Here is a 16,280-nt window from a genome sequence, read left to right as displayed (position 1 = left end):
AAGTAACGTTACATCATTGTTCACAAGTGATAGAAATTAAATTAGAAAAATGATTTTAGAGCCTACTTCTTCATACCAAGAATGTACTTCCAGACTTACTTTACATCCAGTCGCAGCAGCTGCAGCTTTAAAACAAGCGTTGGCCTTTTCTTCTAATTCATCAAGTTCTTTGCGTGATGGTGCACGCAAATAAAATTCCAGCTCAGTGTATGATGGAATGATGTTAGGTTTCACCCCACCATGTTTTATTATTCCTGAAAGAAGAAAGAGTAAAAGTTGAAGCCAAAACTCAGTTAATTACTGGGAATACTGAATTTTACAAACACTTTAATTTAACAATATACCTATCGCTATACCTGCAGCATCTGAACTTCTGTGTTATAGGACTAGACTCGGGTAAAATACATTTGGCAGTGCTTTATACTAACTTATGAAATTTTCATTTTACCTAGATCAATACAAAGATCAATACAAAGAATGTTATACAATGATAATTCTTTACTAAGATTCTTGTATGACAGTCCCCCCTCCCCCATTTTTTCCTCTCCAGGCACTGCAGCTCACAGTGGGAGGGTTTCAGTAGCAATAGCAGAGCCCCCCATGTAGGCTTTACCTGCTTGTACTACAGTGGGATCAAAAGATGTTGCACTGGGTGTAGCTATCAGCAATAACGCTATCAATTCATACGTTTTAGCTTGTCAAATAGCCCCTGGCCACACCTAGTCCTGTATATTGTTTTCTGAATTGACAGATCTGCTATTGCAAAAATAGAAGGATGGGCCTGTTGGGTACCTCATTCTTATAATCAACCGAAAACACAAAAGAAAGAAATAAAGGAAGGAAAAATTCTAGAAAAATATCAGACTTTACCGGTACCAAAAAGGAGGACTGTACACAGTTATACATATAAAAGTATCAAATTTATTGCACAACAACTTTTCCTTATAAAAAAAGGTTTAAAACCAAAAAAAGAAGCATAGCTCTCATATAGTATACCAAATATTCTAACAATCACTGTTTCTATGCTGGTTATTCCAAGAGGTCGATACGTTTCACATTCAATTGCTTCATCAGGACTTGGCAGCACAGATAATTGTCCTAGGTGACATAGAAAAGACATAACATTTATGAGCCAGTGATTGTTAGAATATTTGGTATATTATATGACAGCTATGCTCTTTTCTTTCTTTGGTTTCAACCTTTTTAACAAGACAAAGTTTTTGTGCAATAAATTTGATACTTTTATATGTATAACTATTTACAGTCCTCCTTTTTGGTACCGGTAAAATCCAATATTTTTGTAGAATTTTTTCTTCCTCTTTTTCTTTCTTTTGTGTTTTTTGGTTGATTATAAGAATGAGGTACCCAACAGGCCCCTTCCTCTATTTTTGCAATAGCAGAGCTGTCAATTCAGAAAACAATATACAGGACTAGGTGTGGCCAGGTGCTGTTTGACAAGCTAAAACATATGAATTTATAGCGTTAACTGCTGATAGCTACACCCAGTGCAACATCTTTTGATCCCACTGTGGTAGAAGCAGGTAAAGTCTACATGGTGGTGACACCGATGCTTTAAATTCAGAAACAGCACAGGAGCATTGTCACCCCATTACAGAAAGCTGCATGAGGTGGACGTTACTGTTTGGATTAACAAGTACTAGTGAAATCTTACAGGGGACTAAGGAAAAACTGCAAGTGTGGGTGCACTTACAATTAAAGTAGAACTATAGGAAAAACTTTTTTTTTCTCATTTTAGATGGAGAAAGGGAGGGGTTATAACTGCTGTAAGATTTTGTTCGCCATTTGTGTCCTTTTCCGGAGATTTACCTTCACGTCCTGTCCCATAGCCAAACGGGAAGTGGGAGGAAATCCTTGCAAATTAGGGCAATTCCTTGGGAAACCCCCAGGTCACCAGAACAAGTGTCCCCATTGGAAGATTTCCCCTCTATTACTTTTCTGGGGACAACCTAAAAGTTGGGGTTTTCTTTTACTTTGAATGATAATAGTAAACAGGACAAATAGAGAGGGTGAATCTACTTAACGGGGGAACAGAGAGAAATAAAAACTGACAGGTGTTCTAATCCCTCTCCACTTAAAACAATTTGCCTATGGTCATGCTACAGTACATGTTTTCTAATAGTAGCCCTAAGGCTACGTTCACATCTTGGCGTTGCTATTACAGGCGTTTTTATGGGCGTTTTTTCAGGCGTTTTTATGGGTGTTTTACAGGCGTTTTTACAGGCGTTTTTTTGTGCAGGTGTTTTTAGATTGAATAGAGACCAATGGAAAACACCTGTATCCTGCCCAAAAAGAAGCTTGTGTACTTTTTTGAGCGTTGGGCGTTTTGCTCACAGCGTCAAAACGCTCAGATGTGAACAGGGGCCATTGAAATTAATATGATTTGTCTTGTTGGGCGTTTTGAGAGCTGATCCTAGAGCAGAAAAACGCCCCCAAAATGCCCCAAAACGCCTACATGTGAACGGAGCCTTAGTTTTTACCTAAGACAATCCTCTGTAAACTTCATATGCACATCCACTATACCAGTGATGGCAAACCTTGGCACCCCAGATGGTTTGGAACTACATTTCCCATGATGCTCATACACTCTGCAGTAGTAGCATGTAGTTCCAAAACATCTGGGGTGCCAAGGTTTGCCATCACTGCACTATACAGTGCATAATAAAGTGATCTCCCCATTACCACCTACATCAGTGGAGTCTAATAAATCCTGGCCAAAAAAAAAAAAATCAAACAGCTCAAATCTCCCACAACTTTTTAAGGCAAGCAATATGGCTGCTTATGTTAGGTGCAAGTTATTGCATTAAAACCTGGGCATAGCCAGCTATAGTCAAATAAATTCTCTGGATCCAAATATTCTTATGCAATCCCTACCAAATTTAACATTAAAGACAAATAGTTGCATAAAAAAATTCCAGTCAATTCAGGGTTTAAGTCTGGTTAGAAAAGAAAATGGAATTATTTGAATAGTTTAGGGAAATTTGTGCTAGCAGCTTATAAATGAATAATATGCAGTGCCCATTTCCTGTAGAGTGAAAACAAATCAGAACATATCTCTTAAACAGTTCTCACCGTGAACTCTCCAGGTTGGTTTCATTTGCTGTCTTAAGACAGACAGATTGTTGTATGCAAGAATAGCAGCATCTAAAGCATTAATTCCTTCCCATGGGTATGCAGCAGCATGAGAAGCTTTTCCATAATATTTCACAGTCACACTAGGAAATAAAAGCCAGCTCTTAGCAATTATTTCTCGTTTCTTCCTTTTTATTGTGCTTTAAGCTGAGCAGTACAGACATGGAAATGGCAAAAATAAACATAAAACATAATTGTGAAGCTGTGGTATTGCTATAAAATTGTTACACTGTATACATGTAAATGATGTGCTTACCTACCCAACACTGAAAACTCTGTTCCTTATGCAATACCTTCCACAAGTCTTAAAGCAGAACTATAGGCAAAACTTTCATTTTTGATAGAGAAATGGAGGGCTATAGCTCCTAAAAGTTTTTGTTCACCATCTGTGTCCTATTTCCCTTCACTTCCTGTCCCATAGCCAAACAGTGAAGAAATATCTCCAAAGTGAGGGGTATTACCAAAACTAGTGTCCCCTCTGGAAGATGTCCCCTCTATTACTTCTCTGGGGACAACCCAAAATGTGGGATTTTCTTTTACTTTCACTTTCAATGATAATAGTAAATAGGACAAATGGAGAGGATGAATCTCCTTAACTGGGGCACAAAAACTGACAGGGGTTCTAAACCCTCCCCACTCTATCTAAAACTAAAAAAAAAGTTTTATCTTTAGTTATACTTTAAAGCAATGCTGTTGATACATTTTAAAAATAAAACAAGCAGCCACCTATAAAAGGAAGAATTATACTTTTATAACTTTACTGTGGGCAGCAAGTCCAATCTTCACTCTATTGCCACAGCCACCACTAGTATTTGAGACTATTGACACACTGCAAAACAGGGTTCCAGGCATCTGACACTACCATAGCTCTGTAAGAGAGTGAAGATAAGACCTGCTGCCCACAGGACAGACAAATATTAGTCATTTTTCACATACTGTAGTTCTGCATGCTTCATTTTTTAGGGGAACATGTAAGCAATTCAGAAACAAAGTGGTTGGGACTTGTCTCTAGGTCTATGACCCTCAGATTCGGTGGCAGATGACATCAGTAACAAGGCTCAGATAACCTTGTTTGCTATTACCAGTCAATACTGGTAAAAGCAAAGATTAATTTGTTGGTAATGCTTAAAGTGATTGTAAAGTCTTGGCAAACATGCCATACTTACCTCCTCTGTATAGTTGGTTTTGCACACAGCAGCCCAGATCCTCCTCTTCTCAGATCCCTCTTCGGGGCTCCTGGCTCCTCCTTCCTGTTGAGTGCCCCCACAGCAAGCAGCTAGCTATGGGGGCACCCGAGCTGAGCCGCAGCTCCGTGGTTCAGTCCTGCCCCCTCTCTCTGCTCATTAGCTAACTGACTATAATTGACAGCAGCGACAGCCAATGGCGCCACCGCTGTGTCCCTGCCAATTAGGAAGGAGAGTCCTGGATGGCCAAGGCACTCATGGATATCGCTGGATTGAGATGGGGCTCAGGTAAGTATTAGGGAGGCTGCTGCACACAGAATGCTTTTTATCTTAATGCATAGAATGCATTGTGATAAAAAAAATCTTCCCCTTTTACAATCACTTTAAAGTGATTTTAAAGGTTCTTTTTTAAATAACAAACACATCATACTTGCCTGCTCTGTGCAATGGTTAGGCACAGAATGGCCCCAAACCTTCTCTTCTGGGGACCCCCCCCCCCCAGCACTCTGGGCTCCTCCTCTTCTCTGTGTGCCACCATAGGAAGGTGCTTCCTATGGTTGCACACACACAGGCTCAATCCCAAGCTGTGCAGTGTGTGTCCAAAGACACAAACAGTACAGGTTGTGCCCCCCCCGCCGCTCCCTCATCACTGGATTTGATTGACAGCACCAGGAGCCAATGGCCGCTGCTCTCTGGCATCGCACTGGATTGGGATCAGGCTCAGGTGAATATTTTTGGGGGCTGCACAAAAACGTGAAGCCTTTACAAACACTTTAACTTACAGTAGATGCACCCATACTTTTGTGATGTTTGACTAGATTTTTAAACTGTATCTAAACCCAAACACCAAATGTAATATATTGCAGCTTCCCAGTCCCTAGATGAGGTGGCTGCAGTGTTTTTTTTTTTTTTTGTTCAGGCTTCTTTTAGGTAATTTTCACCTGCTAAAGGATCACTGACTGCAACCCACCTGCACTTCAAACACATCTTCCTCTTTTACATGGGTGATGAGGGTATTAGTAGTTTACAAAAGAAAGATAGCACAGTCTGTGATTATAGTTCTGCCCAGTGGAAGTGAAAAGATCAACAGGCATTTTCTGTATTTGCTCAAAAGGTTCTTGGCCTGAAAGATTAAAGCCGATGCAGTCACCACATTTAACGAAGGGTAAGCTAAAATATATTACATTTTTATTCTTGGGTTTAAGATATCCTTTAGGAAATTTGGGCGTACATCTGAAAAGAGTAATGTCTATTCAAACTAAAGTGAAAAGATAAAAAGGAACAATCTTTTCTCTTAGCTTATATTGTAAAAATGTCATCTAGGTTCCAAAAGTCATAGTTTGTTTGCACTGAGATCATCATCTGGACTGACAGATTTAGATCTATTCTGGAAATTGATCAGCAACCTGACCTCTTTGTAGCCAGCTTGAAAATCCATTTATAATCTTTCCTGAGAATAAATTACATGCACCAGAAATCAGCTGACCTCATTCAGAGGAAATGGTTCAGGAAGTGTTTGCTGTGCTCCAGATCATAAAGCTGGGAAAATCTGATATGCTTATGTTTCTATAAAGGGTGCTGAATATGTTCTGAAATGCATACAGAATGAAGAAAGAAAATTGAAGGAAAATCTATACCTTCGAAAACTTTAGTAGTATACTACAATGAATAAGCAAAATTCTTCTCAATATTTCCTTAACTGACTGCAAGATATAAACATCACTTATAGATGGCATAGGACCTATTTTAATTTATGCTTTACTCACTCATGTACAGCAACATCAGGCAGATAGGCTGCATCATCCTGGGCAGGGTGTGCCATGAACACTATGTCTATATCTTCAAAGGCACCAGCCTTTATAAGGTCAACTTTACCTCCACCTTCTTCCTCCGCAGGAGTTCCCAATACTGTAATCTAAGGAAAAAAAGGTGAAACGCATTTCACATGTATATATTTTTATATATATATATATATATATATATATATATATATATATATATATACACACTGTACACTACTGTGAAACGTTTTAGGCTTGTGTGAAAAAATGCTGTTAATTAAGAAATAGAAGTGTTAATAGTTGATTTTGTTCAATTAACAAAATGGAAAATCAATGAACAGAAGAGAAATCAAAATCAAATCAATATTTGGTGTGATCACCCTTTGTCTTCAAAACAGCATCAACTCTTCTAGGTACACTTGCACACAGTTTTTGAAGGAACTCGGCAGGTAGATTGTTCCAAAGATCTGGGAGAACTAACCACAGATCTTCTGTGGATGTGGGTTGCCTCAAATCCCTCTGTCTCTTCATGTAATCCCAGATGATATTGAAATCAGGACTCCTTGTTCTTCTTTAAACTGAAGATAGTTCTTATTGGCATTGGCTGAATGTTTGGGGTAATTGTCCTGCTACAGAATAAATTTGGGGCCAATCACATGCCTCCCTGATTGTATGGCACGATGGATAAGTATCTGCCTGTATTTCTCAGCATTGAGGACACCATTGATCCTGATCAACTCTCCAACTCAATTTGCAGAAATTGCAGCCTAAAACCTGCAAGGAACCTCCACCATGCTTCACTGTTGCCTTAAGACATTCATTATTGTACCACTCTCCAGCCCTTCGACAAACAAACTGCCTCCTGCTACAGCCAAATATTTCACATTTTAACTCATCAGCCTTGTTTGCACATCAGAGGTATGGCTTTTGTGCCTCAATTCTTTCACGAAGACCACTTCTGGCCAGACTTCTCTGGACAGTAGATGGGTGTACCTGAGTCCTACTGGTTTCTGCCAGTTCTGTGCTGATGGACATCTTCTAAAGCATTAAGTTTCTTTGGCCAGCTTTGGCACATTTTGGACATCATATGCTACATTAAGTTTCTTTGGCCAACCTTGGAACATTTTGAAACCCCAGTGTGCTTTGAAATCTTTGCCTGGGAGAGACCTTGCTGATGCAGTATAACTACTTTGTGTCTTGTTGCTGTGCTCAGTCTTTCCATCACCTGTGACATGAAACTGTCTTCCACAACTTCACCTTAGTAGCAGAGTTTTGCTGTTCCTCGCCCTCGCCTCCTACACAGCTGTTTCTGTTTATGACTAAACCTCAACCTAAATATGAAATTGATGATCATTAGCACCTGTTTGGTATAATTGGTTAATCATACACCTGACTCTAATCCTACAAAATTCCTGACTTTGTACAAGTAAGAAATGATGCGGTTTTGAAGCCAAAGGGTAGTCACACAAAAAGTGATTTGATTTAGATGTTTCTTGTGCTCGCTTACTTTGCATTTCGTGAATTGATAAAAATAACAATGAAAATATATGTTTCTGAAAGCATTGTTACTTTACAGCTGCCGAAAACCTTTGCACAGCACTGTGGTTAAAAATCACAGGGTGATTTGGATTTCTCTTCTGTTTACTTTCCATTGTATTAATTGATAATAATAAACTAACACGTGTGGGTGTGTGTGTCTATACTGTGTGTGTGTATATATATATATATATATATATATATATATATATATATATATATATATACTATATTACCAAAAGTATTGGGACGCCTGCCTTTACACGCACATAAACTTTAATGGCATCCCAGTCTTAGGCCGTAGGGTTCAATACTGAGTTTGCCCACCCTTTGCAGCTATACCAGCTTTAACTCTTCTGGGAAGGCTGTCCACAAGGTTTAGGAGTGTGTCTATGGGAATGTTTGACCATTCTTTGAAAAGCACATTTGTGAGGTCAGGCACCAATGTTGGTCGAAAAGGCCTGGCTCGCAGTCTCTGCTCTAAATCATCCTGAGGTCAGGACTACGTGCAGGCCAGTCACGTTCCTCCACCCAAAACTTGCTCATCCATGTCTTTTTTTGGAACTTTCTTTGTGCACTGGTCCAAACCATTTGGTAGAGGGGGGATTATGGTGTGGAGTTGTTTTTTAGGGGCTGGGCTTTGCCCCTTAGTTCCAGTGAAGGAACTCTTAAGATGTCAGCATACTAAGACATTTTGGACAATTTCATGCTCCCAACTTTGTGGGAACAGTTTGGGGTTGGCCCTACCTGTTCTGACATGACTGCGCACCAGTGCACAAAGCAAGTTCCAATCAATCAACTGTACACTTGCAGGGCTCTAATGAGGAAAATTGCAGTCTGCATCCCTTAAGACATGATTTCCTATTGGGAATATCTCACCCAAAATGACATTATTATTGTAGGGGATGCCTGGAATTTGATTTAAATCTTAGTGCAGACTTGTGGGAAAATCAGTAAGCTAATCACACAAGCAGGGAATGATGTTTCTGGGGGGAGTTCTGTACACCATCAGTGCACAGAACGCCTCCAGGTAACCATTTTGAATTGCATTTTACAGAAAATTACAGAGCTGCAGATTGAAAAGGAAAGGTCATTTTTAATAATATTCAATTACAATATGACTTGTGTCACAATTGTATATGCAATATTATTTTTTTATTTGATTTTTCTCCCCCACAAAAGTGGAGTTATCCTTAAAATATATAATCTGTACAAAACTGATACATTTGATGATGCACCTTTTATTCCGGAGGGAGTGTGCACTATTCATTGCTTAATTGTATGTGAGAATGCAATCATCTCTCTCTCTCTGAATGTACCTTGGTACCATAATCGCAACAAAACTTTTTTCACATTCTATGCTTCCTTGCCAGACTTGGATAAACAGTACACTTGCATCACATTTGATGTCTCTTTAATGTGCATACCCAGTTCTCAGTGTGGACCCCCCTGGTAATTACAGGAAGGATCCTGAATTTGATTGGAGAGTGAGATTTGAGATGTTTGAGATGTGAGTCCTTCTCTAAGCCCTCGTTTACACCAATGTGATTTATCATACGATTTGACAGTTCAAAATTGCATGACAAGTCACACCCTGGTTTCCGCAATGGAACCGTTTAAATCGTTGTGACTAAAGTTACAGCGACTTTGAAAAAGGTTCTTTCACTACTTTTCTGCGATTTCACTCTGTTAAATGAAGTCACAAGCCAAAATGAAATTGAAAATCCAAATCACACTGAACTGCGGCTTTGAAATCACGCTGAAATAACGCAATTTCAAAGCCGTACTGGTGTGGACCAAAGCTAAGAACACACATGCTTTATGCTAATGCAGGCTTTGCATGGTCAGACTGTACTGATACAGGTGGACTAACAGGTCAGTCAGATTATACTCTATGCTAATGCCGGCTGAGTAGCAGACCTCAGTCAGATTGTGCTTGAAGAGTTTAACTTTAACTCTCCTAGTTAATTTAAAACAGCCATTGTGGATTCTTGTGTGCAGTTGCTTCCATGCAGCTCCTGCTATCCAGTCATGTTTATTTGTTCAACCAGACTGTGCTACTGTATTCGGACAGCGGCGAAACTCCCCTGGCATCAAAATGCACTGATCAGCACTATTACCCCCAAATCTAAGAATTTTTCTCCTTATTGAGGTGGTCAGCCTTACCCTTGGATTGGTGCAATCCACGACTCCTGCTTCCAATTTTACCTGATCAAACCATGGCTAGCTGTTTAACTTCCCTTTAAAGAGATCTCTCTCCAACGCTGTTGGTTATCCCTATAGTACACAAGGAAAAATGGCTGTAATTTTTCATTTTAACTGTGCCTGTCAACTATTTTCCCAAATTTGCTATTGTATGGCTCTCCTGTCAGTATTCATGTGTACACACCTTGGCCAATTCCTGTAATTCTTGTATGAGAAGCATTGGTTCCCCATGGTATTTGAAGGACAATGTCTCTTCAGATCGTTTCTATATACTAGATATTTAGGGTGGTAATGATGGTAAGAGCGTTCATCTTGCTCAGTGGAAGAAGACTAAAGAATAGACTGCTGAGTTTCTCCTCTCTCTGACTGTTTTAAAGTGGTATTTTTGTTTCTCTACTAGCCTGGTTTTTGTCTACTTGCAAGTTCTGGCCTTCAGAGTTTTCCAAATCCTTAAAGCGGTAGTAAAGTCTGGCACATTTTTTTCTTTTTAGCAGCCCCATATGCACAGCATATTTAGCAGTCCCATTTGCACAGCATATTTAGCACATTATGGCAGACTTAACTGACAAAGAAGCCCTCCAGTGATCTGGAAGGTCCTGGGCTCTAACATCTTCACCCAGTCTTCCATCCAGGTTCCCTGTCTTCAGCCAATTAAATGGCCGGACTGAGATGACGTCACATTTCCCACATGGGCGCGGGAGTCACATCACCATGGCACAGATCAGGGGCCGTAAATGTACATTGAGCTGCACATGTGTGGCTCAGTGTACATGATGGCTGACAGGCAGGAGAAAGCTTTTAAGGGGACTTTACCAACTTCAACTCCTAATTAATAAACCTGACTACCTAAATACATTCTATTAACTAAAACCAATAAAGTTACCAGTACTTACCTACCTCTTCTTGCCCAGTTTCCCCAGTGAATTTTAGTGAAGACAAACATTCTTTAGCTTGCAGGTGTGTCCCCACTTTTCAGAGTGAAGAAACGCTTGGACAACTTGCATTTTTGATGCTTGGATACAGGAGGTGGTATTTCAGGGTTACAAACTGGGGTTTTGCTCTGTCCCCACTTTGGATTTTTTTTCTCCACACAGATTAGCAGATGCCCTGTGGTGGAAAGGTTTCAGGGTTTTTCACCAACTTATTCACTATTCCCTTACTAAAATGTGGCATTTGCCTCATCTTGGATCTTGAATTGAGAAACATGGAATCCACCGTATCCGACTTCTGTGGACATCAAGGACATGTACCTGCATGTCCACATCTTTCTACTGTAGCACATATACTATTGTTACATGTTGTTGTGGGGCCCGACACAACCAGTTAGTGGTCCTTTTGGCCTCTAGTCTGCACCTCAAGTGTTCACCAAAGTGCTAGCCCTAGTATTAGCCCTGTTTTGCTACTGTGGCATCCCCAATGTGGAATTGGGTGACCAGATGAAGGGCCATGCCCGAAACGTGTTGTCATGGTCAAAGCTTTGTAATGGATGGCTAGGAATCGGGATTGATCACCCCTGATCTACATTCCATCCACACTGGTGAGCAAGGCTTTAGCTGTCCAGTCTGACTCATTCCCTTCTGGAATTCCACTGACAGCGTTACCGCCCACTTTCGGCTTCCTCACTCGCTGTTCAGCCCCAGTGTGCATCATGGGTCTGCACAGCAGCGTCCGGGACAGTGCTCTGGGGACACACAGCCAGTGGGGCACAGCCGCTCTCCACCATCATCCACTGAGACATCATATAAGGCCATCATATTGCAGTACACCACGGAGACACAGCTAATCATACTGTGAAGACAGGTCGATTTCTACCCAGGTAGATCACTTCCTGTCTTCATTTCAGCGCTTGGTTTGTGGTATTTGCAGCTTTTACAGTGTTATTGTTGATATGATGGATCATAAAAATCTGTTTTTGTTATTTATTGCCTACAGCTATTTACAGTCCTGTTGAAAGTTTTTTGACTTATTAATAAACTATTCACTATCACCATCCATTGTGATTGTATCCATTCTGTGGGACTAAAAGTAACAGCTGGCAAGTGCAAGCACATGGACTATCATTGGGCTGTATAGACTCACATCCCCCAGCACTATATATAGAGGTTCTTTTGTTGTTTCTTTCTGTGTATTGGGACCTATTCAGTACCTTATATGTTCCTCATAGCTGTGGGTGGGTATTAAAATTATTTTATGGTCCACTATAGAGCGCCTAAATATTTGTTTTTTGAATGAGGGATTCTTAGATGACCCACTACTGAGGGAACGGTCAGGGGAACCTCTGTCAGACAACATGAGTTTGAAGAAATTACAGCAGTTCAGGTGGATTTTGAACCTTCAGAAATTGTTGCTGGACTCGACTCATCATTTTCTAGTCCTGGACACAATTCAGCTTAAATCTGGGTACACACTTACAGTTTTGTTTTTGTTTAAATAGCAGGTTTAACGAAAAGAAAAAAAAAAACTGACAGATGCTTGCATCAACACAAGCGATCTCTCCCGCTGAGACATTGTATTGTGTTAGGGGGAATCCCCCTCAACCAGAATACACTGATCAGAGGCTGCTAGCGCTGATCAAATGCTGGTTTTCCAGCTTGCCTGTTCATCAGAAGCTGGTCTTTAGACCAGCTTCTATTAAACTGTCAGCTGTACATGCAGACCACAAAAAATTCAGCAGAAACCCAATGTTTTTCGACATGTGTGTACCGGCTTTACTTCCATCGGAGAAGCTTCAGTGTAAGAGAACGTTTGCTGTGAAAAGACGTGTTCCCGTCAGAAACCTGACAATGGCCAATGCGCATGCGCAAACTCGCGCAACCACGCACGTTCGCGAGTACGCAACGTGTGTTAGACATTGGCGCCAAAGGGACTATTTAAACCCAGTCCTTACACTGCTCTAGTGCTGCTTTGTCTTCAGCCTTGGATACCTGTTACCTGTTTACCTGCCTCTTGTTCCTAGTTCCAGACCCAGCTTGTCCTGACGATTCTCTGCTCTCTGCCTGCACCGACCTTGGCTTGTCCTGTGACCTCTCTTCCTGTCTGCTCCTACTGGCTTCTACGTTCCCGATTGGCTTCTGACCCGGCTTGTCTTACCATGCTTCTGTCATTCCCAGATCCGTCCATCCTGCTCAGGAGGCTCCTCCTGTTACCCAGGAACCCCTGCTTACAGCCCCTGCTGCCTGCTCAACACCCTGCTCATCGGACTTCTCTGGCGACCGTCACCAGTGGCCATCGTCCGCTTCAAGCAAACCTCCAGGCGCTCGTGCTACTCTATACTCCGGTGCCCCCTGTCTGCACTATCAGGGGTCCCGAGTCGGAGGTGCAAGAGAGGCCTTCCTCACAGTATCAGGCTCATCTCCAGGTACGTGATATTCAGACTCTCGGGTCTTATCATTTTGTTTCAAAAACCATTGTTCTTTTACTCCTTGTTTAAGATCTTTGTACAAGGAGTCTTCTGTGGCTCCCCCTGTTCATTCACCTGTGACCCAGTAAGATATGAATATGGTTCTCTCTGTGCTTCAAAAACTGTGTGAACCCATTAAAGACATTCTTCTCTCTATACTCTCACCCACAGCTGATGTTTCTAGTAACCGTACCCTCTGCAGGGGGAGAGTCTCAACTGGTCTACCTCTCGACCACTGCTTCTTCAGGAACAGTAATTACTTTGTATTCTAGATGGACCCTGTAACTTTTGTTCCACCATCTCTTAGTGATTCAGGTCAACCATCATTCAAATATATGGTTTTTAGGATCATGTTATACCTGTTCCTATCACAGTGCACTCTTCTAGATCTGTGAGTGCTTTCTTGGTCATTTTTGACATCAAGCATCCTTTCCAAGGCTACAACCTGGTCTTCTGTTCTTTCTAAGTTCTACCAGGTGGATTTTCAGGCCTTGGATGACAGGTTTGGGAGTTAAGGCTTCAGGCAGCTTTATAAGCTGCAGGCAGTTCCTGTTTTTTTTTTTTTTCTTGAGTCTGTAAAGCCTAGTACACACAATGAGATTACCTGTTTTTTTTTTTTTTTGTTTTTTTATGCATGCTAGTCTCTGTATTGAAAACGAATGGGTTACTAAAGTATGAAAATTCTCATACGACAGAATAAAAATGTGGATGTAATGTAATGTATTTGCATTGTATTCTCGAACAAAAACAGTACTGATTAAACGAAAATCATACAATATGGTATTGTATGAGAAACATTTTCGTGTTTGTCCCTTCTGAAAATTTTGGATGAAATATGTGTACTAACAATCATATTATCGTACGATTGCTTCAAAAGTGATAATTTTTGTACATTATTCTGATCATGTTTACCCAGCTTTAGCCTTTCTGGCTATGTTGCTCACCCTTCTGTTGGATTGCTTTTGAACATCCCAACGGTCTAAGATTTCCTGTTCTCTTCAAAGGATAAGAAAGAAAATAGGATTTTTGTACTCATGATAAAAAAAATTTTCTGGTGTGTATTAAGAGACATGATGGTTGTGGGCCTGGTTATCCAGTGCTGATCAATGTTTTTCCTCCATTTCTCCTGTGGGTGGCAGTGTATCTCACAATCTAGGAATTCCTGTGTCCCTCAAAGGTCTCAAAAAAAATAAAAAAAGTTTTACACTGAGTATAAAAGTCCTATTTTTCTAGGGATTTCTTGAGATGACACAAGTGACCAAGGTCACCATCTTACATGACATTAAAGTACTTTTGCTCCAGTGTCAGCTGCATATTGCTCTGGATCAGTACCTGCATTGTGTGTTGACACCCAAATGGGCATGTGACAGGGTGACTATACACAGGATCACAATTGCAAGATAGTTGTCAACTTATAACAGGAAGTTTCTGAAAAAAAACTTTTATGACAGAATCATCAGGTTTTATTTTAAAGAAAGCTGAAAATTTTAAATACATTGAAAACAACTTTGGAAATGGCATTAACATGTTGGCAATTGGTTTTAGATCTACTTTAAAAAGCAGACATAGCAGAAACCTTTTTTAGCTTTTAGGAAAGAGTAGGAAAGAGGTCAACTCCCTATTAGTTTGTTTCTGTCTGTGTCTTGCTAAGAAGATTTGCCTTTTCTTCCTTTCTTGGGGACACATTTGGAAGTTAGAGGAAATCTCCCTAGCAGGAAAAAAACTGCAAATACCACATCATACTATACCACATATATCCCATATTGGAAGATTCAACCTCCCCTCTTTCTCTCAACTTTCTGTCTCAGTATCTGTTCTTGTCAGTGTCCTGTAGGTGTGACCTACCATTTTCTGGCCTTTTGGTAGGAATGGCTGTCAGTATAGTATCCCTGCGGGTACGATGGTGGCCCTGTAATTCCTCCAAGAAGACTGGAGGGGTCCAGTGTCTCCTGATTTGAATGGGTATATTTTGTCTGGCCATGGCCTGGAAAGGCAGAGAATCTGCGGTGTCAGTGCCCCCTGGGAGTTGGTCGACCCAGGGGTGATCTTAGTAACACTGTGGGCCTGGGAATCCACTGTGTCCAAAGGCACAAGACCACGTAATTTGCTTTTTTTCTGCACAGCCCCTCTATGGGCTAGGCCTTTCCTATGTCTAGGGCAATTTTTGCTATCAGGGCGCAAGGCCTAGCCAGTGCACCTGCACCGCAACTACTTATTTTATTTATTTTTCTCCCTCCACTGTTTTGTCACTTTTGTTTGTGTTTCCTTAACTTGCATGGAGGTTGAGGGTTCTTTGGCCTACCCTGAAGTTGAGGGGGAGGATGAGTGGCCATCAGGCTCCTTCTCCTGAACTGGGGGGTGGGTCTTTTCTCGGGAGAGCCCCCTCATTTAGTACTCATTGGTGGGCTTCGGATGATAAATGAGAAGCGGGACCTACCAGACCTTTAGCCTAGGTGGACTAAGTCAGGCCTTGCTCCCTTGGGGTTCAGGTCCTACTCCTTTGGTGGGTGGACATGAGACACACCCTTAAGTGCAGTTATTTCTGTGTGTTGTTCACATGCACTATGTTTTTGTGCACCACCGCGGATTTAAAAAAAAACAACAAACAGTGGACATCTGGACAAATAGATAGATTAATCTGCCCAGTGCGCACAAACAGCCATGAAAACATGTAAAAGAGTCCAACCCTTTTTCTTTGGTCCTGCATTCACTGTTGACCTCTCTATGACACTACTCCAGCACTAAAGAGGAATGGCTCCGATGAACTGAAATATTTGCAATCTGACAATTGAGATATAAGAAAGCAGAGAGCAAAGGACTGGTCACCTGTGTTGTCTGTGGTCTACTGACAGCTAATCCTTCTCCCATTACTGACTAAAGCCCCATACATTAGGCCTGTGTGTTAAGCTGGATACACACTATACAATTTTCTTTAAATGTTTTCCTTTAGATTTACCAAAACCATATAATATGAGGTCAAACCTAAACACGCTCAATTGGTATGTAATCAGGCAGGCCCTTGCA

General features: G+C 41.0%; 1 protein-coding gene across 1 annotated transcript in view; it reads right to left on the bottom strand.

The window, feature by feature from the left end:
- PM20D2 (peptidase M20 domain containing 2) overlaps positions 1-16,280 on the bottom strand; it is a gene marked incomplete at its 5' end in the record, with an annotated part of 183,730 nt that overhangs the window by 138,814 nt on the left and 28,636 nt on the right. Inside the window, 3 exons of the mRNA XM_082251199.1 lie at positions 100-254; positions 3,091-3,233; positions 6,101-6,249. Coding sequence (XP_082107325.1) covers positions 100-254; positions 3,091-3,233; positions 6,101-6,249 — 447 coding nt within the window. The remainder of the gene's footprint in view (positions 1-99; positions 255-3,090; positions 3,234-6,100; positions 6,250-16,280) is intronic.

This window comes from Pelophylax lessonae (assembly GCF_965119305.1).
Source record: "Pelophylax lessonae genome assembly, chromosome: 3".
Classification (NCBI taxonomy): domain Eukaryota; kingdom Metazoa; phylum Chordata; class Amphibia; order Anura; family Ranidae; genus Pelophylax; species Pelophylax lessonae.
Note: the sequence above shows the minus strand (reverse complement) of the source record. Positions and strands in the feature narration are given on the sequence as shown.